Source organism: Coenobita brevimanus, chromosome 33 (genome assembly GCF_032717465.1).
Source record: "Coenobita brevimanus isolate Jiangsu-jjx chromosome 33, ASM3271746v2, whole genome shotgun sequence".
Taxonomy (NCBI): domain Eukaryota; kingdom Metazoa; phylum Arthropoda; class Malacostraca; order Decapoda; family Coenobitidae; genus Coenobita; species Coenobita brevimanus.
This window is the reverse complement of record NC_136986.1, coordinates 12084526-12106245: the sequence shown is the minus strand read 5'-3', so window position 1 is coordinate 12106245 and position 21720 is coordinate 12084526. Positions and strand designations below refer to the sequence as shown.

The following is a 21720-nucleotide window of genomic DNA, read 5'->3' as shown; positions in this document are numbered from 1 at the left end:
GGGGTTGGTGGGTTGCATGTGCAGAGTGGATGGGGGGGATGAGTGGTGGGTGATGATGGTGTGTGTGTGGGGCGTGAAGGGTTATGTTGTTGTTGTTTTTTTTTGGGGGGGGTGTTGGGGACTGGATAGAAATGGAGGCGGTGGCGTAGAAGGTCCAGCCCCACGTACCCGTCGTATGCATGGCAGGTAGAGTCAAAGACGATGAAGGGGTGTGTGGTGGAAGCATGTTGGTGAGTTTCAGTCCGCAGGGCCCGTGTTTCACCATGGATAGGCAGGGGACCATCGCTTGCATCTACGAGGTTGGCTGAGATGGAGAGGAGGGGGGCCAAAGGCGGAGCTGTGGCAGGAGTAAAAGTGTGAGTACAAGCATGACCTGGCAGGTCCCATGTCCACCAGTAGCCTTGCCCTGACCCCATTCAGGCGTATTTTGACGTAGACTGGGGGTCTGTACTTGTGTGAAGTGGCCCCTGCCACCGTGGGGAGGTGGGGGGGGCGGACCTAAAAATCCATCTGCTGAGTGTGGTCTTCCTCGTCAGGTTCCTCATCGCCTGGCTCTGTGTATATTATGAGTGGAATGTCATCTTGTGAGGCATCATCTGCCACGGAGGATACCTGTCGGCGCCCTTGTGTGAAGGGCCTGCGTCGGCTAGCTTTCAGTTGTTTCCTGATGTTGTGCAGGGGGCAAGTGCGACTGCAGGCCGTAAATTCCCAGGGGTTGATTGAAATGAGATTGTGGTTTTCCCTGGGGTGGGCCCTGGGGACGGTGAAGGATGGTTCCATGGTAACTTGGGTAGGTGGTGGGTGGTGGAGCCACTGTGGTGGGGAATTTGCTTACAGCGTGGATAGGCTGGGGCATGGGGCAGGAGGCGAGGAGGAGTCGTAAGAGTTGTAGATCTCGATCCATATTGCCAGAAGGATCATGGATAGTAAAATGCTCCCTGACTGTGCTTGGGAGGATTCTCAGCAGGATATTAAATGTGTGCTGATCCCAAGTGGCTGCAGTTGCTTCGGGATAGGCGGCGGCGACAAGTCGCCGTCCCTTGACGAGAGTGTCGTCTAGGCTACCGTCATAGGTGAGGGCGTCGAGTTGTGACAGGGCGACAACTGTGCCAAGTGAAGGCGTGGTGGCCTGTTTCACGATGTGTGAGAATTGATCCCATGTTAATTCTGGGACGATTTTTGAGGCAACGCTTGCAATTATTTTGCCCAGGTTGGGTAGTGTGACTGCTATTTTCTCTCTGTCAGTGTCAAACCCGATATCTAAGAGAGGTTTAACCATATCCAAGTAGAAATCAATGTCATATTGTTCGGGATTGAACTTTGACAATTGGATGTGAGGTTTGCCTGCCATTGTGCAAGTTTCCCTTAATGTGTTCCTCTGTGCTTTAATCGGATCCAGAACCACCACTGGCCACCAGTGTTATGCGGGGTGTTTTTAGTCCAACCTCTCATCCTAAAAACGCCCACGGCTGAGCAGGGTCCTCTTTCCGGGCCGGAAATAAAGCACCAACAAAGGAACAGGGCATAAAAACTTGGCAGTACACCTTAACACATCTATTGCACTAATTCAATACAACTTACAATATAAGAACAGAGAGACACTGGATATGGTATGAATAGGACGACAGAGCGGGTTTACTAAAAAACACTATACACACAAGAATGTCAAGGGCAGAATTCATATATATATTATAGGTTGGTAATTATTAGAACATGGCATCAGTATTATGAACAGTGAATAATTGTCATTTGGTGTTGTGGGCAAGATGCACAATATATAGTTGGAACAACGGGTCTAGTTGGCTTATATTTGCACATATTTGTTCTAGCACACGGCACGTCATCAGGGATTGTCACTTTGCCGCGGCAACACTGTTGTACTGGTTTTCCTGTCTTTTTACCACTGTGAAAGTTTCTTCACATTTAGTCACTCTATATATATGTTCTCTGACCCTGATTTACTGCCTTGAGATTCGTCACTATAGTGCATTACTTCACGTTAACTTCCGCACTGTTTCACTGTCACCTTTGTCACTGTCTCTGAGGGTTGCACTTATATGTTACAGACGAGAAGCGTTGAGGTCGCCACTAATACCCGGCACCTGGGTTAGCAGAGGTGGCGCCCGGGCGTGGGAGGGGGCCCTCTAGGGGAACCCTCCTGCAGGAGACAGGGGATTGGCAGCAGGGGCGTCGTCTCCTGGACTTCCTTTGTCCGGGGGGTGCAGGGAGGCCCTTCACTCTGGGGGCCTCGACCTGGTGAATGGTCCTCGTGTAGGGGCCTCGTCGGTGGGGTGCAGGGAGGCCCGTCAGTCTGGGGGCCTCGAGCTGGTAGGTGGCCCTCTGGGCTGGGGCCAAACAACTCCAGGAGCCGGGCCTTTTGCCTCTTCCTCCTGGCGGAGGGCCGTGGGGGAGTGGGGCCCAGACGGCCCTGCTCAGGGGCCTGCTGACTGGCACTGGAGGTCCGGGTGCTGCGGTCGCCTATAGAGCAAGGTGCCGTCAGGAGGGAACTGCGGCACCTTTTCCGTGGGACATTTGTCAGGGGCCGGGGTCTTCCAGGGGTTGGCTGCAGGACTGGAACAGGATCACTCCACCACTCTAGGGAGTGAAAGAAGGACGTCCCACGCAGCCAAGAGGTAGGGGGTTGGCCGTGCAAGGCACCTTCCCCTCCAGGAGAACTCTAGGAACTGCAGATGAAGGGCGTACGATGGCCGCTCCTTCCCCCACATGTACAATGGCCGTGTTGGCGGTTCCACAGCTCCTGAGGGCAGCAGCTGAGGGGCGTACGATGGCCGCTTCTTCCCCCACACGTACGATGGCTGTGTTGGCGGTGCTGCTCCCGAAGGAGTAAGAGGCAGATGAGGGGCGTACGATGGCCGCTCCATCCCCGGCACATACGATGGCCTTGTCCGTGGTTCTGCCTGCCTGACAGGAAGCAATTGAAGGGGGTATGATGGCCGCTCCTTCCCCCACACATACGATGGGCGTGTTGGCCGTGTTACTCCCGTAGGAGGAGGAGGATTTGGGTGAGGGGCGTATGATGGCCGCTCCCTCCCCGACACGTACAATGGCCGTGTTCGCAGTTCCACTTCTCCTTCCTTTGCCTGTCGGTATGCGCTCAATAGCTACTCCACTGAGGCCGTCTCCAGATAGGTCTGTAACCGAAGGGCGTACGATGACCACTCCTTCCCCCACATGTACGATGGCCGTGTTGGTGGTGTTACAGGGGGAAACAACTGAAGGGCATACGATGGCCGCTTCCTCCTCGGTATGTACGATGGCCTTATCCGCGGTGTTGTTTGGAACTGTTTCTGGAGCAGTCCCACCCCAAACTTGGTGAAGGCTGCCCTGCTTGCAGGGTTGTTCCCTCTTCCCGCGTGGTCGCTGTTGGGTCGGTTCTGCGGAAGAGGGATTCAAGGTGGGGGCGCTCCAGCGCCCTTCTTGCTCCGGTTCAGGCTTACCTTGCCCTGGCCTGCCATGGTGTCCTCCTGGGGTGGTGGTGGGGCTGCGAGTCAGGAGTGGGGTGGTTGGTCCGGCGGCGGCGGAGGTGTGAATTTTAAAAATAAACACTGGCTTTGTAAAGTTCACTGTCTTTATTTTCCAAGTAATTCCACTTAATGCTTTTCATTTTCACTGTTCTCACAAGCACTTTACCGATTGCAGTTACACTTAATGTTTAAACACTTCACAGTTAGTACACTTAATGCTTGCTAACACTACACTTAGTACACCAGACTGAGAATAATTTTCACTGACAGTAATTACACTTAATACACTTCTCTGTCTTCTCAAATTCCAATGATATACAAACTTCAATATCCCGTCACTGTTTGCCACTGTTTTCACAAGTACCAAAAATGTACAACCTTCATTGACACTGACTGCCCTACTGTCAAACCAAAACCGACTGCACTTCACTCAAACTGAACTGAAACCCGACTAACCTTGTAATAATCTCTACATCATCTTATATAAGCTTGCATTTTTCTAGAAACGTCTACATTTTACGAGTATACTCTCGACGGGCAACAGTTGCCAACTTAGATACATTAAAACATGCAGAGTTGTCTCACATTACATAACACTCTAAATCATTAACCCTAGGACCTTAAACTACATAATTCATCAAGCAATCACTTAAATAAAACATTATAGAGAAAAAGAGCATAAAATAAATGATTGTTTAACATACGAAAAAACCACCCTCACACACAACAGGTAAACTGGCAACTCCAATGACTCGTACAGGAACTTACGGTACCAGAAACGTTTCGAAGGTACGAAACTACCTAAGTGGCATATCTCCCTTCATAACAATATGAAAATCTGGCAGAAAAGACAATTCAGAGTTTAAGAACCTTACTATACAGGATAGAGGAAAAATCTGAAAGAATAATACTAACGGGAGATTTTAACACAAATATAAACTGGAATACTCTAGATGTAAAGCCATGAAAGTTATTGAGATCAAAAGATTTAGGATCTTACACAGGAATTTTTTCTGACACAACATGTAAAGGAGAACATCAGAAAAGGAAGACCAGAACACCGTTCATTACTAGATCTCATAGCTAGTAGGCAAGAAAATGAAACTGACAATATAAGCTGTCACCTCCCTTTCAGTAAAAGTGACCATGCAGTACAAGATTACAATTTCAGGATAGTATTATGATATATTTTGAGGTAATAGAAATTACAAAAAGAGGCTAAACTACAAAAAGGGCAACTATCATGACCTGAAGAAGTACTTCAATGATACAGATTGGGAAACGGAGGTAAGAGGACAAAATATAAATGTTATACATAAAAATGTACCGTATGTGAATTTTACGAAACAGGAGTCCATAATTAAGAGGAGTAGACAGCTGCACCAAGAGAAGTAGACTGTAGCACCAGACAAGCAGGGCAGTACTCTCAAGGTGGATGAAGCTTCCGTTTCATCAGCCCTTGGGACTAGTTCCAGACCATCCCCCTTGCTGAACTTTTTCAGAGTTTCAGTAACACAGAGAGTGGGCCAGCATGCTCTCCAGTACAAGTTTCTCTAACTGTCAACACCAAACTACATCCACAGTTCACACTACACATCCTTTTCAAAATTTGAAAAAAAGAAAAGAAAAATGCCGGTATTCGAAGAAGCCTCGGAGTCCGGGGGGGGGTACCATAAATGCTCCCACCATCTGCCCCTCTCCCGGTGACAACTCAACGAGATGCCTGGAACCACTGTCTGACTAACTCCTTCTTCATTTGTGCAATAATCGTGGCCTTTCCTCTAACTTCCACTCTGTTGAGCACCACCTCTCCTCCTCTAAACCTCACCTTCTCTTCCTGACTGAGACTCAGCTGTCTGAGGTACCTGACAACATATCCTTTTCTGTATCCTCCTCCTTTCTCGATACTCATCTCAAAGCCAAAGATGGTTGTTGTGTATATGAATGCAACAACTTATCTTACTCTCGTGTTCCAGAACTTGATTCTTCTGAATTCTCTCTCTGTCTTCGGCTTTCCTGTCATTCTCTGACTAAATATATCTGCGCTGTTTACTTATGCTCTGATTCTGCTATAAAAAATTCTATGACTATCTTACTTCTACGATGGAACACATTCTGTCCATTTCTCCTTTCTCAGAAATCTCCATTCTAGGAGATTTCAATGTTCACCAGCACCTTTGGCTCTCCTCTCCTTTCGCTGATCCACCTGGTGAACAATCCTACATCTTTTCTATCCTTAATGACCTAGAGCAGCTCGTACAGCACACCACCTGTATCCCTGACAACTTAGGAGAGAGCACCAACATAACTGACCTCTTCCTTACGAGTAATCCTTCTGCTTATGCTGTTAATCCTTCCTCTCTGTTGGGCTCCTTCGATTACAACTTTATAACTTTAACCTGTCCTATTTCTCCAGTATGGCCTTTGGACCCTCCAAAGAAACGTCGATTGTGGTACTTTAGCGTTGTGGATTGCGAAGCCCTGAGGCAGTACTTCTTTGATATTCCCTGGAGTGATTATTGCTTTCATGGCCATGTACCCCTCACTACAATATGTCTACCCCCGATGTATATATGCCCCCCCCCAATGCATACATGTCTCCACTAAACTTGCTGACCTAGCACGCTTTCCCAGAGCCCAAGCCTGGGCAGAGGGCATTACTGCGTCAGTTCTGAGCAGACACTCAAGAAGGGCAGACTATTATTGCCAGAGCTCGTAATAAACTCCTTAACTAGCTGTTTGTACACGGAGTTTCTATCACCAAAGTATTGCAAGTTACATTTGGTGGCAGTGGTGGGATGGCGATGATGTCACAAGTTCAGGCGACGAATGGGAGTCCAGCTGAGGGTCAGATGATCACCAGCGAGATGGTGAGTGAAGAGAGCCAGCGATGACGTGGAGACATGCCCTGGGCAAGATGCCGGTGGCCGTAGTTGCCAGGCGGTGCGGGTGGGGCTGCTAGGGCAGGTTCTGCTTGGTCAGCAATGCGGAAGATGTGGGTGAGAAGGGGCAGTTGGGGTGTGGTGGGGTGAGCCGGGATGGTAATCATAAATTTATGAAGACAATGAGGATGGAAAGGCTGACACCTGATAGTTCCTTACTGAGTTTCAGTAGAATAGCAGCTGTTGAGAAGCGATGTGGCCCGCACGTCGGTGATGACATGTCAGGGAAGTTGCAGGAACCGTTCACTACGGAAGACGTAGGTGTCCCAAACATAAGGCAGGGAAAAGGCAGACGTGCGGCAGGTGTGGAGAATGCACAAGCAGGTGTAGGAATCACTCCCGTTGTGGCACTAAATCACAGTAGAGGCAAAATGAGGTCCAATACACCGCTGCTACCAAATTGTTTCAATAGCCTCGTGCTCCCCACTCAGGTTTATTTCAAAGATCTGAGGTGACGTATAATGGAGGTTTATTCCAGACAGAACTTCTATACCTGTGCTCTGTTAGATGTCTAGCCCCATATTGACTCACAGCGAGCAGCGGGGGTGGGAACCTTAGCTTAAGTCAGCAGTTTAGAGAAGTGTGCTGATTTCATCAATGGTACTGGTTACATATACATATATATATATAGATTTTAGGTGTACACAGTATGGGTACACTACCATCTGAGTGTACCTAGCGCATTACGGAGGTTATTCTCTCGGGCATGGAATCAAACATTCCCTTCTCATATCCTTTGACTAATGCAAGAAAGGCTTGGTTTAATCACACTTGTTCTAATGTTGTCCACAACAAGGAGAGGGCATATAAAAGTACCAGAGTCAACCCAACCCTGAATCACATCTTTTTTTATGTTTCTGCCCGGAATTGTGCTAAGTCTGTTCTTCGCTCTGCGAAAAGTAATTTCATCTGTATTAAATGCTCACAACTCTCCAACTCCAATTCTTCCTGCTCCTTCTGACACCTTGCCAAAAACCTTTCTAACAACTTTACCTCATCATCCTCTCCTCCTCTTTTCTACTCTGATAGCTCTGTAGCTATTTCTTCTACTGATAAAACAGATTTCTTTGTACAGACTTTCTCCTCTAATACCACCTTAGACGACTCTGATACTGTTCCTACATCACTTCCTCCCTCTGACTTCCTCAAGGCTGACATTAAAAAGACCTTCAGCTGATGTATTTTCTGCCATCAGTGCCCTCAATACTAACAAGGCATATGGGCCCGATGGAGTCCCTCCTGTTGTCCTCAACAAGTGTGCTTCTGTGCTTACATCCTGCCTAGGTAAACTCTTTTGCCTTTGTCTATCGACTTGTACCTTTCCTTCTTGCTGGAAGTTTGCTCTCATTCAGCCAGTCTCCAAGAAGGGTGACTCTTCCCAACCCTCTAACTATTGTCCAATTGCTTTAACATCCTCTGTCTCAAAAGTTTTCGAGCCAATTCTTAACAGAGAAATTTTAAATGATCTTTCAAATCACAACCTTCATTCTGATCATCAGTATGGGTTCCGTCAGGGACGCTCCACTGGCTATCTTCTCACCTACATTTCAGACTCCTGGTCATCCTCCTTTCGCGACTTTGGCGCAAGCTTTGCCGTTGCACTTGACATACCTTAGGCTTTCAGTCGACTCTGGCATAAATCTTTCATTTCCAAACTGCCCTCTTACGGTTACTATCCTATCTGTGCCTTGATCTATAGCTACCTTTCTGGTCGTTTTATAGCCACTGTTGTAGACAGCCATCGTTCTTCGCTTAGATCTATCAACAGTGATGTTCCTTAGGGCTCTGTCCTATCACCAACTCTCTTCTTTTTATTCATCAATGACCTTTTAAGCCGTACATCTAACCCTATCCATTGGTATGTTGATGATTCCACCCTTCCCATTCCATTCAGTTCCCTCAACATCCATATCAGCAGTTACTCCAACAAACAAGGGATGAGGATATGGCACACCTAATGTCTGACTTGTCTTATTACTCTGACTGGGGAAAAAAAAAATATATATATATATATATATTTTTTTAGTGCATCAAAGACTCAGTTCTTATACCTATCAACCCGACAAATTTTTCCACAGGAGTACTCACTAACGTTTAATAATATCCATCTCAATCCTGCATCATCCTGGAACATGCTTGAGGTTACATTCACTCGGGACTTATCTTGGACTGATCATATTACAACTCTTGTATAATCTGCCTCCAAGAGATTAGGTGCTAAGCCGGTTCCGTACCTTCTATACTCCTGCAAAGTTGTTGACCTTATACACGGGTTTTATTCACCCGTGTGGAGTACAACTCTCATGTGTGGGGAGGCTCCCCACATACAGCTCTTCTCAATAGAGTGGAGTCAAAGGTTTTTCATCTCATTAACTCTCCTCCTCTTATTGGCTCCCTTCAACCTCTGTCTCATTGCTGAAGTGTTGCATCTTTATCTCTTCTGTCGCTACTTCAGTGGTCGCTGCTCCTCTGAACTGTCTGCTTGCATCCCTCCATCTCAATGACGAGCACGTAGCACCCATCTAACAACAAACTCTCATCCCTTTTCTGTCCAACTCTCTAATCCAAGTTACAGGTCAACTCTGGAACTGTCTCCCTCTTTTTATCCTACTTCCTATATCTCCAGTCTCCCAAACGTAATATGTCCAGGCATCTTGAACGGATCTGGAATTTGGCTCTCATTTGTATCTTTTTTTCTTGGAAGGAACGGTTTGTGGGCTGCTGGCCTTTGGTTCCTTCTTCCTTGCATAAAAAAAATAATTATGTCCCATTGCACAAAGACAAGGAAATAAGGATAAAGAACTGGTTCAATACTGATTGTAAAAATGCAAAAGAGAAAAGAGATTTGCTGTGGATCAGATACAGTCGACATAAAAGTGAGAGAGCATATAAAAACTACAAGCTGGCAAGAACTGATTATACAAGGATAAGGAGAGAAACTCAATGGCAGGTTGTGGAAGACATTGTTAATAAAAGTATTGATTGGCCGAAGTTGTTTTACAGCTACAAACGAAGCAAAGCAAAAGCTAAAGATAAAATACAATCCATCATGGTTGAGGGGAAAATCTATATCAATGATGAAAATATTTGTGAAGTACTAAACACAAATTTCCAGTCAGTTTTTACTCAGTTAAGTAGATTTGCGAGAGATGAAGATGAACGAGCATGCCCACACATATTAACAAATATATGTATAACAAACAAGAGGTCCAAGAAAAGATGAGGAAATTAGACAGGGGAAAAGCCAATGGCCCTGACGATATTTTGTGTTGGGTATTACAGGAACTTGCAAAAGTGCTAAGTAGTCCATTACAATTAATATTCAGAGAATCCTTAAAACAAGGAAAACTATATGATATTTGAAAGAAAGCAAACATTGTGTCCCTTAGAAGAAAGTAAATAGACAAAATCCACTTAACCTCTAAAGTACTAAGCCCGACGATCAACTTTTTTTCACAATTTTTTACATGGACAAGGAACGTCGATCGTGCAACTTCCACAAAAAACTGGCGGCAGGTTGCCCCACCCTGGCTGTGATGTACTGTAGATGGCTTCTGACCAATTACAACTAAGTGTTGGACACGCAGGAGGGAGAATCCAGGCCCGTACCCAGGCAGTAGGGGGTGCACCCTCCATCTCACTGCATCCCTCTACTGTACCTCACTACATTGTTACGACCCTACAGTACCTCCCTTGGTTCTTACCACAACCACCATCCCTCACACACCCTCCTCATGCATCCTCCACCCTTCGGTTGTGGATTCCACCCCCCCCCCATGTCCCGGCCCCCAGTCATCTGGGGGGAGGGTATTTTCTCTCTACCCTCCCTCCACTTCCCTGTACTCCACTGGGCCCTGCCTTTGTATCTGGTGGTGGTCTCCTCCCATCCTCCATCCCCGTACACCCCCTCCTGGCCTTACCACTCCCCACCCCGTAGCACAGAATATCTTTATCCCCCCCCCCCCGGCATATTTTTCTTACTCGACCAGGCCACAATGGGTAACTGTTATCAACTTTGATGGGCCAATTCTTGGTAACTATTGGGTATTGGACGGTGGGGTTTGAGTTTTCAGGTTTGTAAATTCAAGCTCTATAAATCGGGCAGAAAACTTTAAACCTTTGAGAAAGTCGAGAAATAGGCCTGTTTTTGCGTCCTGGGGGGTAGTCGAGACTGGAGAGGACAGAGGGGTTAACTAGCAACCAGTATCACTGACCAGCGTCGTAAGCAAGATGTTAGAATAACTGATATGAAGAATTTGGGTAATTCATCTGGAAAAACACAATATGATAACAGGAAGAGAGTTTGGTTTTAGAAAGGAAAAATCATGTGTTACTAACCTATTAAGTTACTATGACAGACTTGCAGAAATAAAACAGAAAAGAGAAGGCTGGGTAGACAACATATATTTGGATTTCAAGAAGGCATTTGACAGAGTACCACATGAAAGACTTGTGGAAACTGTTCAATCAAGGAGGAATTCAAGGTATACTGTACGACTGGATGAAAGATTTTCTCAGTAAAAGGGAAATGAAAACAATGCTAAAAGGAAATTACTCATCATGGAGAGAAGTGACAAGTGGAGTTCATCAGGGCTCGGTGCTGGCACTAATTATTTTTTTAGTATATATAAATGACATAGACAGCAACACTGGAAATGGAAATTACCAAAATGTTTGCTGATGATGAAAAAATGCCAAAGGATGCTACAAACACAGACTCTTGCATAGAGCTAGAAGAGGAATTAAATAAGCTTCATGAATGGAGCAATAGATGGCAAACGGAATTCACTGTGGACAAATGTCATGTAAGAAAATTTGGTAGAAGTGAAAAAGACCAGAGTGTGACTATAACTTAGGAAGTTTAACCCTACATACAAATTGCATATGTATATAATGTACTTTTACATTATGTTCAGCCAAATATGTGTATCAAAGATCAAATACCAAAAATATCCTAGTGCTACTATTGAAAGGGTGGATTGGGAACGCCTTATTTGTGGCTTTCCTTCTCCCTTTCTGTTACTAGGAGATACGAATGGTCATCATCACTGTGGGGAAACAGTGAGTCCAACCGTTGGGGTTTTAATGCTGGCCTCTTTAGTGGAAGATGAGGAACTGGGCATTTTCAACTCCGAGTATAATGACTTATTTCCATAGCTAGACTGGAGCTTTTACTGCCATTCACTTGTCCTTATGCTCAGCTGATGCAATTTTAGATTTTACCAGGAATGTGTTGCCAGACCTGTATGGCAGCGACCAATTTCCACTACTTCTAACTGCTAGTGCAGGTGGATCTCAGCCTCGTCTTCCTCGCTGGCTTCTGGATAAGGCTGACTGGCCACGTTTCGGGGTATTAAGTTCCATTTCCCTTTCTGTCAATGAGTTTGGCTGTCTTACTGAGGCGGTGTCATATTTCACTGACGTGTTGCACTCAGCAGCCCTATTATCAATCCCAAGAACGAAGCGTTAATTTTCTAAACATCCAGTTCCTTGGTGGAACTCTAAATGCAGTTCTGCAGTGAGAGCCAAACGAGTCACCTTCTCTCGACTTCGTCGTAACCGTGGGGATCCTCAGTATTTGGTGACATATCAAAGGGCACGAGCTCATATGAGGCCAGGCGTTCATCCTGGAAGAGTTATCTTTCCTCCATCTTTTCGAGGACTTCCCTCAGGTGTGGAACCGGATAAGGAAAATTTCAGGAAATTTACTGTTCCCTTCCCTCCTGTTTTATCTGCAGCGGGTGGAACTGTGGCTGTTCATTTCGCTGTTGCAGAGTTTTTTGTTGATCATTTTGGCAGTGTGTCACAGATGAATGCAGATACTCCTTTGGCTTGCCACTGCCGGCACCTAGAGTCTCGAAGTCTCAGTTTTGCCTCTTCTGGATAAGAGTCTTATAATGTTCCCTTTTCTATTTCTGAACTCCAGGCGGCTCTGTCACAGTGCCATGATTGCTCTCCTGGTCGTGATGATATTCGTTATGCCTTTTCACGTCACCTGTCAGATGAGTCCATTTCGTTTTTGCTTTCATTATTTAATAAGATCTGGTGTTCTGGTGATTCTCTGGCTCGTTGGTGGTGTTGCTGTAGTCATCCCCACCCCCAAACCAGGTAAGGACCACCTACAGATGACGAATTATTGGCCTATTTCTCTGATTTCTTGTATATGTAGAGTTCTGGATGGTCAATGTTAGGCTGGTGTGGTTTTTGGAAAGAGATGACATCTTATCCTCTGCCCAGTATGATTTTCAAAAAATGTGAACTACATCTGATGCACTACCGTCCTTGGAATCTTCTGTCTGAGAGGCTTTCTCCACTAACCAACACCAGTAGGGGAGGCGGTGGCTCAATCGGTAGAGAGTTGGCCTGCAGTCCTTAAGGACCCAGGTTCAAATCCCGCTGAGGCAGGGAAAAGTTTAAGGATTTGAATTTCGTAAAATCAGACTTTACTGATATACCAGAAGACCCGCCGACATGTCGTAAAAAAAAACCCCGCTAATACCAATACACCAGTCCTGTATGAGACAGCCCTAGCATGTATTCAATATGGACGGTTGGTGTTAGGGCCGAAGTGGTGACATGTAGAGATGTGCGGTACGTAGGAGGACTACTGGGCCTTGAAAGCAGGCTGTGAAGCCTATGCCCAGAGTCGGTCACATAAAAAAAAAAAAAAAAAAAAAAGGTCACAGTCTTCTTTGATCAGGAGAAGGCACATGACACCGCCTGGTATAATGGTATTATACTTTCTCTTCATGAGTTTGGTCTTCATGGGCGCTTACCTATTGTTATTCAGCAGTTTTTATCGAACCATTTATTAAGGGTCCGAGTGGGAGGAGTGCATTCTAATTCCCGTGCACTAGAAGATGGATTACCACAGGGGAGTATCCTTGGTGTTACTCTATTTGCTGTGGCCATCAGCAGCGTAATCAGTGTACTTCCTGATTGTGTACGAGGCTCACTATAAGTCAGTGACCTCTCATTTTCCTTCGCCTCATCTAGAATGTCTCTGACAGAGAGGAACTTGCAGCTGGCCCTTAACAGAATTTCTGACTGGACAGAGTCTTGCGGCTTCCGTTTTTCTTTAACAAAGACAGTGGCTAAATATTTTTGTCATCTTCGGGAGGTTCACCCAGATCCTGAGTTATATCTCTATGGTCGGAGAATATCTTGTGTGGAAGTGACGTGATTTCTGGGTCTTCTTTTTGATAGATGACTAACCTGGGTTCCTCATATTCGTTCAGTTAAGGCGGCTTGTCTTAAAGCTTTCAGTCTTTTGAGGGTTCTGGCTCATACCTCTTGGGGTGCTGACCATCAGACTCTCCTCCTCTTGCATAGGTCTCTTATTCTTCCTAAACTTGAATGTGGTGATATCTGCTCCTCTGCAACAGATGCCTGTGTCCGGTTGTTAAATTCTGTGCATCATGTTGGTGTACTTCTGGCAACCGGGGCATGCAGGTCATCCCCTATTTCAGGCTTGTTGGTCGATGCTGGTGTACACCCCTTGGATTTGCGGCGCTAGTAGTTGGTGATGCGGTCTTGGTATAATCCTCACTGCTTTCCAGACTCAATTTCTTGTGCCATCGTCTCCCAGGATTCATGATCTTCTGTTTATGACACATGTCCTAGATTCCCGAAGCCCTTTGGTTACAGGGTCCTGTCTGTTATGATTGTCCTCTCTGTTCCGAGACTGGCAGTTTGTCCATATCAAATCCCAAGGGTAGGTATTTGGCTACTCCCTTGTATGACTTTATAGGTCCATTGTTGGTAAAAAGGGCACACTTCTCTCTCAGGTGTCCCTCTCTCCCATTTTAAAACATGCCTCCACTCATGAGGGTTCTGTCCCCGTCTATACTGGTGGGTCTAAGACTGATACTGGAGTAGGATTTTGTGTTGCCTTTGCTTCCTTTAGTAGGGACGGTAGCCATCCTGGCATTACTTCAGTGTATACAGCAGAACTGACTGCGATTTTATATGCTCTCAAAATCATTTTTACTCTCCATCAATCTGTTTTTATGATTTTTAGTGACACCCGTAGTGCTCTCTGCACTGGAGTTATTTAATGCATCCCACTCATTGGTTTTATGAATTTTAGAGTGGCTTTTTCTTCTTGGGCGTCGTGATCATCATGTGGACCTCTGTTGGGTTCCCGGACATGCTGGTGTGGTGGGCAATGAAAGGGCAGATACATTAGCTAAAGCTGGGTCTTCTCAACAGGCCACAACCAACTATCTACTTCCTGCTTCTGATGTATCACCTTCCTTGCGGTACACGATTTGTATGTGTTGGCAGAGACGCTGGGATGGTGTTGCTCATAATAAGCTAAAAAAATCTTTCAGAGAGTGGTTGTGCCAAGGGTTTTCCCCTCCATACCTCGGCAATTGGAAGTGGCTCTTGCTAAGCTTCGCATTTGGCACTCTTGGCTTACACATGGGTTCCTGATGAGTGGTGGGACCCAATCGCACTGTGATGATTGTCTTGTTTCCCTTACTGTCCGTAACTTGCTGGTCGAGTGTCCAGGTCTGGGGGACCTCCGTCAGAGATTCCCCCATAAGCATTAGGGGGCAGATGGTGCCTCCTGTCTGTCCTCGATGCTTGGGGGAGCCACTGGCGATTTTACTGATGTTATTAATTATCTTCAGGAGGCGGGCCTCCTTCCACTTTAACAATTAATAAATATTTTAAGCTTTTGTTATTTTCAGTGTTTTATTCTTAATAATGGGTATTATCTGTATTTTGAATATGCACATTTCATTTGCGGCGTCTTTTACATTGTTGTCCAGCGGCATATGACCCTGGCAGTTGCACAGCCAGATTTTAATTATATTCAATCAATCAGTGAATCAACCCTTCCCCCCCCCCCTCTCTTTCTCTGTCTGCTTAAGAAACATTTTCCTATATTGTATTATCCCAGGGATCTTGTAGGCGAAAATTTTTGAAATCTACTTATATGCTGACTATATCTGGGAGGCATAAATGGTGAAGAGTTTTCTTTGGTGGCCAAAATATGCATTTGTAATGAACAGGCATTTGTTATGCTTTAGATAGACATTTTATTATCACAAACTAATAAATGACGGATTTTGCAAGAAGTGGTTCATGTGACCGTAGGAGCAGGTTTGTAAACAGTTTAGTCAGTCTGTGGCAGGTGGCCCATGAAAACGTGACATATACTTCAGATGTAGTGCAAACTTGTTATTGATTGAAATTTACACCTGTATCCCCCCAGTAACAGTGGAGATACATAGGAATATATCAGACGGCTCTATAAATAACACTGGTCCTATATTGGCCTATGTACCGAAAAATGATCATTATCAAAAGTTCAGAACATGAAAATAATGCTTAAAATTATTAAAAGATTGTTAAGAAGATTGAGGATTGTTAGCATTTACTTGCATACAGGTAATGTAATACAGTTCATGCTTGAACCAAAGCTATATGACTTAAATGAGATAATCTGTTCCAAAGAAGACTCCGTTCAGCGATTTAACACCAGTGTTTTACATTTTTTTTACTGAATGTAACTTGAAAATATATTACCAATCATATTTTTCAAGATAAAGCTTATTAATATTTTCACCCCGTAACAAAGCAGAAAACATTCGTTTCAGATGCATTATACAGCATCTAATGTAGAATTTTGCATCTTTCAAAAGTATTGGCTCCCATTTCATTGCACTACGATATGCTCTTTGTTTTTGCGAAATACTGCGCTGATTATCGTATTTGTACGATTCACATGCACCGTACCATTTTCCACGGAGTATAAAAACGATAAATTGGGAACGAAGAATATGATCCTAAGAATAAAATAAAGAATTAATTCCTGACGGTGGGGCCTGACTGTTCAAAGGTATGCTACCTAGGGACAAGTAGCGACCACATTGTTCTAGGCCACATTACGGTATATGGAAATAGTCCAAACAGCCCGATAAAATGTGGTGATAGTACCACTGAGTACGAGGGGATGTCACAGTACTCTTAGCTGATGTCTGAAATATAGCCCACGCAACCACTTTACTCTGAATGCCAGACAGGAGTGACCAGCCTAGATTGATGCATTGTATTTAATGATTCTGCTTTATCAGAGTTGTTGAACAAATTGTTAAATCTATTCTTAACATGTTGTATTGTCATTATACACTGCCTGTACCAGTATGCATATTACATGTGACAGTGCATAAAATCAGTATGTCCAATGCATTAAAATACAAAAGATTAATATAAATGTTGTAATACTATTGGTTAACTACGAGGTTTACATAAAAACTAGAACATTTACTACACTGGGATCTGACGAAGTCTATTTCAGTTCTTCCACGACTCACTACTGCAACTTTGTGTTTTCAGGCTGGTCTGTATGAGCAGTGGAAAAAGGAAACACTGGAAGCCGCTGCACGTGAAAGTCGAATGAAACAGAGGGAAGAAATAAAACAACAAGGGCAGGATGGAGCAGAACACAGCCAAAGCAGTTTCAGGAGTCTATCTATTGTCCATATGCAGGGACCTCTGCTGCTTCTCCTGGTGGGCATCACCCTGGGCAGTGTGGCCTTTGTAGTCGATAGGCTGCTGGTGTCGGAGCCTCAACCTTCTCCTACACCGAGACCTACGAGACTAATATAGACTGATTAATTATCCGCATGATTCCCGCAAGCAGATTTTTTTTTTTTTTTTATCAATGCAAAACATCTCTATAACATAATTTAGTATCTGGCCTCTTAAGCCATACGACATCACTGTTGTTACATTCATATGTCAGATTCTGAAAAAAATATATACTCGAAGCAATGCACATGAATTATTTTTTCCAGTCTATAACAGCCCGTAACACAAACGTGTTAACATTATTCTTGCTACGCGTAGGAAATGAATACACTTCAAGTGAAAGTGATATGTCCCAAAATCTTAAGTAACTTTTTATAATTTTACTTAAGTGTGATAAAATGATAACTGAATTAATTTTAAAGCAGTATCCCCCAGACTAACAACTGATTGTTCCCTGTCATCTCCTGGTAGTGTAGTCACACCTGTGTGGGACACACCAAGCATTAATCCTCTAGGTCTTAAGTTAAGCAGCAGTATTTATCCCCTACTCCTCCTCCTCCCTCCCTCCTCTCTCCTTCCCCCTAACCCTCCTCCCCTCCCCCTTCCCCCTCCCTCCACTCCCCTATTCTCCCCTCCTACTCCCTCCTCCTTTGTCACGTGCATCCCTATGGAAGAAAAAAGAAAGGTACCTATTGTTCTGTGCATATTAGATTCAGGTCATCCATTGTTGTTGCCACTCCCTGCTGCAGGTGACCATAAGTTAAGCCGCAGGTAAAAATTTCAGGTCATCCTTTGTTTTGTGTGCCACTCCCTGCTGCGAGTGTGCATAAAAGACCTCTACCCTTTACGTTTCTGTCTCACTCTGTCTGAAGATGCAATATACGAAAGTACTTACTGTCGCTTCTTTCATTTCTCCTGTGGTTATTTTGCATACATATCTTCGAGGTGAAGTGAAGTCTCTGCATATATATATATATATATATATATATATATATATATATATATATATATATATATATATATTTTGCCAGATGCCTCAATCCCGTTCGGGGTGGCCACAAACAAATCGCCTCCACGTCGCCCTGTCCCCCGCCATTTTACTGCCCTGCTCCCAACTCACACTCCCCTCTCTCATATACCTCTCCATCCCATCCCTCCATCTCATCCTCGGCCTCCCCCTCCCTCTCCCCCCCTCCACCTCACTCACACACACTCTCTTCGTCAGTCTTTCACCCTCCATCCTCTCCACTTATACATACGCAGGTTTCACCAGCATACTTTTCGGAGTCCAGATGGGTTGGGGCTTGGATCCGTGCTATAGGGTACAGAGCATTGCGGTTCCCAGGTTGCCACTTCTGCCCAACAGAGTAGGACTCGAACTTGGGATTAGCGTCCCAGGAGGCTGCCCTATCAGTGGGTATATAACTGCGTTGAAGTTACAGTGCTAAGGTGCGCTTGGAGGGTGTCCTTGTAGCTGTCCTGGCAGGGTGCCCTGAGGCCACTGCCACGGCCATTGATCACCGCTGGTGGGCTTCGGGTTTCAGGTCCCATGCCTGGACCTGGGACTGTGAAGGTGGGTGGGGCCTGTGGTATGACTCCCCCTCTATCTAATTTTAATGTCTTTGGCAAACAAAGAGAATAAAGCAGAAGCCTGACGATACTAAATCACCTAAGGGGATCAGAGTGGCATCTTGGCATGTTGGTAGTTTGATGGGTAGAGCGGGGGATGTGATTGAGGTAATGAGCAGGAGATAGGTGGATGTTGGCTGTGTACAAGAAGTTAGATACCTCGTATAGTGGTGAATCAGCCAGAATGACTACCGGGAGGGATTGTCGGTATAAGATATTTTGGTAGGGAAGAGCAGATGGATATGGTAGTGTGAGTGTGCTGGTTAACCCTCCTCAGGTAGAGCCGGGTCTCTGAGACCCACCTCCCCCCCATTTTATTAGGTAAACTACCTTCTAAACAACAGGGAACCGTGTACCCACCAATAGCTGCCTGACTTTTTGTACCCATGTAAGGGATGAAAGGGCAATTTCAAACTCTTCTCTGTTTCCGGTGTAGGGGGAGGGTCTCAGAACCCCGGCTCTACCTGAGCAGGGTGCTTTATTTTGTTCCCTGATTGCAAATAAGGTCCTTCAGGCACCCCAACATCACACCATGAAGCTCCGTGATGCTACTGCCAGTTGCACCACACAAAGTTACAATCAGATGTTGTTTTCATTTTTTCCCTGAATATTTAAAAAAAGGAACTTTTTTTTTATTTTTTTTTGATTGGTAAAAATATATAATGAATCAAAAAATTTAGTTTATTTACATGGCTGTATTGCATATACATTGAAGAATGTCATACCATGTTTGGATCTGCTATAAATAAAACAAAAATGTGTTTTCTGACCTTGTTTCTGACCTGGGTCTGGTAGACCCAGGTCTACCTGAGGTGAAAGGGTAGACAAAGGTCTACCTGAGGAGGAAAAATGGGTGGAATATGTCATGAATGTAGAGTGGGTGAAAGGATTACAGTAGTAAAAATTTTGTTCAGTAGGGTCACATTTTCATTTTTTTCATACGAACAATGGAAAAAGGAAGGACTGGCAGCTGATGTTCAAAATCAGCGCATCAAAATAGCGAGAACAGCTAAGGAACTTGCAGCGGGAGGAAAAGACGGAAAATGACAGTCAGGACACAAACTTTAGAAGTTTGAGGCTTACTCATTTTCAGGAGCCACTGTTGCTGCTTCTCCTGGGTCTCGGTCTGGGAGGAATGGTCTTTATCGAAGAGAAGTTCCTGATATCCAGACCACCTTTCCCGTAAACCCTTCAGTATGGTGACCTGTTATATTTATTCTTGCTATCTCTAAATTATTTTACTCTACATAGGAAAGAGCTCTTCTGCAGTACTGAAAGGGTTAATGTGAACTCTGTCTCTTCCCTCCAGTTCAAATACTCGCTAGAGACAGCAATTACGTCACCGGATAACAGCGATTTATTCCTTCATCCGGCTACCACCAGAAATTTTTACTCAAGAAGAGATACTTTTCAGTGAAGAAGTAATTTTTACTTCACAAAACGTCCTCCCTCAACTGAAACAAGAAAGAAGTACAACAGACATTATCATGCTGGGGGAGATTCACCTTTTCAGACCGATAACTTTATTACAGTATATTGTTCTTTAACCACAGGACAGTTTCATCCATTCAAGAAGAAATTTTTCATGCTATTTGTTGCAGATATCAGGCATTATTAACCACTTCGCTCCTTCACAACCATGGATGTTTTCCAAGTCTGAATACTATCATCTCGTAGGAGCAATAATAAGGGATATTGTTTAGTATGGAATAAACGGAATGTCGGTATGGTTAGCTGTGTACTAGTAAACAAAAAAAAAAAACTTTCGTAAAGCCAGCAAGACATTGTGGACGCCCTGTTAATCCCCGGAGTGAGAGCTAAATCTAGACTTTCGTTGCGGCAACACCGAATTGAGCTTGAAAAACACTTGCACACTCTCCCCAAAAAATATCGGCAGTCTAACGGCACGTATCATTCTGAAATATGGACGAAGCATTGTGATATGAGGGGCATCCTGTTATTATGTGAAAATATTATCTCTGGAAATTATGACAAGTCGAAATCGAAAAAAAAAAAAAATCACGTGTTGGGTCGTATACGTTTATAGAGTCATATGTGTCTGCAGAATTCGCTCATTTTCGTAACCATCGTAACCTTAAGGGCAGATACTTTTCTGGGAGAGTGTAAATGAATGACGAGAACAGCATCTTTTGCCACAGTCTGCTGCCTATAGTATAATAAAATGTTTAGCAGTGTTCTTTGTCTTAAGACCCTGACCCAACTGTCAGATGTATATTAGCTCCTTTACCTTAACTTGGGAGTGATTTTCCTCATTTTGCAGTGTATATTCTGTAACCAAGTGACACAATAGGACAGTGCAATAGCTCTACATCCTTCCCGTGGCATATCTTCGTGACTTGCACCATAATCTAGCACTGATGTCTTGTTTTTCCACATTCCACTTGCGAGATATCAAACACAGGTGATTTTACGTGTTGAGAGTAGCGAGTAGGAAAGAATATGAGAGACTGTAGTATGCTATTTGTATGATATTTAGGCAGAACCGTCAGGAGGTACTTTAATAATAAAAAAATTGAAGCAGAATGGACAGAAAATAAAGTAATAGTTATTTTATTGTGTATTGCCTCCTGCCTAAATCAGCAAATATTTCAGCTTAACTAACAAGGTTTGTGTTTCATGTCAAAACTGAGATGTTCGAAGAAAGGACAGTAATTCAAATTTTGTGGAAGAAGTGATTAGCTGAAAAAAGAAAAAAAAAACTGGTGGTGCAACAGCCAAGGTCATATTAAGCCGCCGGGTTTGAGGGAAAATTTTGGTCATACCAGCCATTCCAGACGCTGCAGATAGGTAGGGGTGGGAAGGGAAGGAAAGCACAGGACAAAACAGGGTAGAAGTGTTTGTTATGTAGGAGGACTACTGGGCCTTGGGAGCAGACTGTGAAGCCTAAGCCCAGGGTCGGATACATGAAACAAAAAATGAAAAAAAAAGTAAAGCCGGAGTTGTGAGGCAGGGTGGACAATACAAAGTAAACAATGTCATTCGTATTAATGACAATATATTTATTCAAGTAAGTAAACGGCCTTTGTTAATTAGGAGTTATTCAGGACAATAAGTTTGTTACCGTTTCTAATGAGCGTGTATTTTTTATAACTGAATATAAT

General features: G+C 44.3%; 1 protein-coding gene across 1 annotated transcript in view; it reads left to right on the top strand.

Annotated features, from left to right (window-relative positions):
• Positions 1 to 17047, top strand: part of LOC145395790 (ionotropic receptor 21a-like) — a 69413-nt gene extending 52366 nt beyond the window's left edge. Inside the window, exon 7 of the mRNA XM_080269327.1 lies at positions 16775 to 17047. Within this exon, the coding sequence (XP_080125453.1) occupies positions 16775 to 17047 (273 nt within the window). The remainder of the gene's footprint in view (positions 1 to 16774) is intronic.
• The last annotated feature ends 4673 nt before the right edge of the window (positions 17048 to 21720 follow it).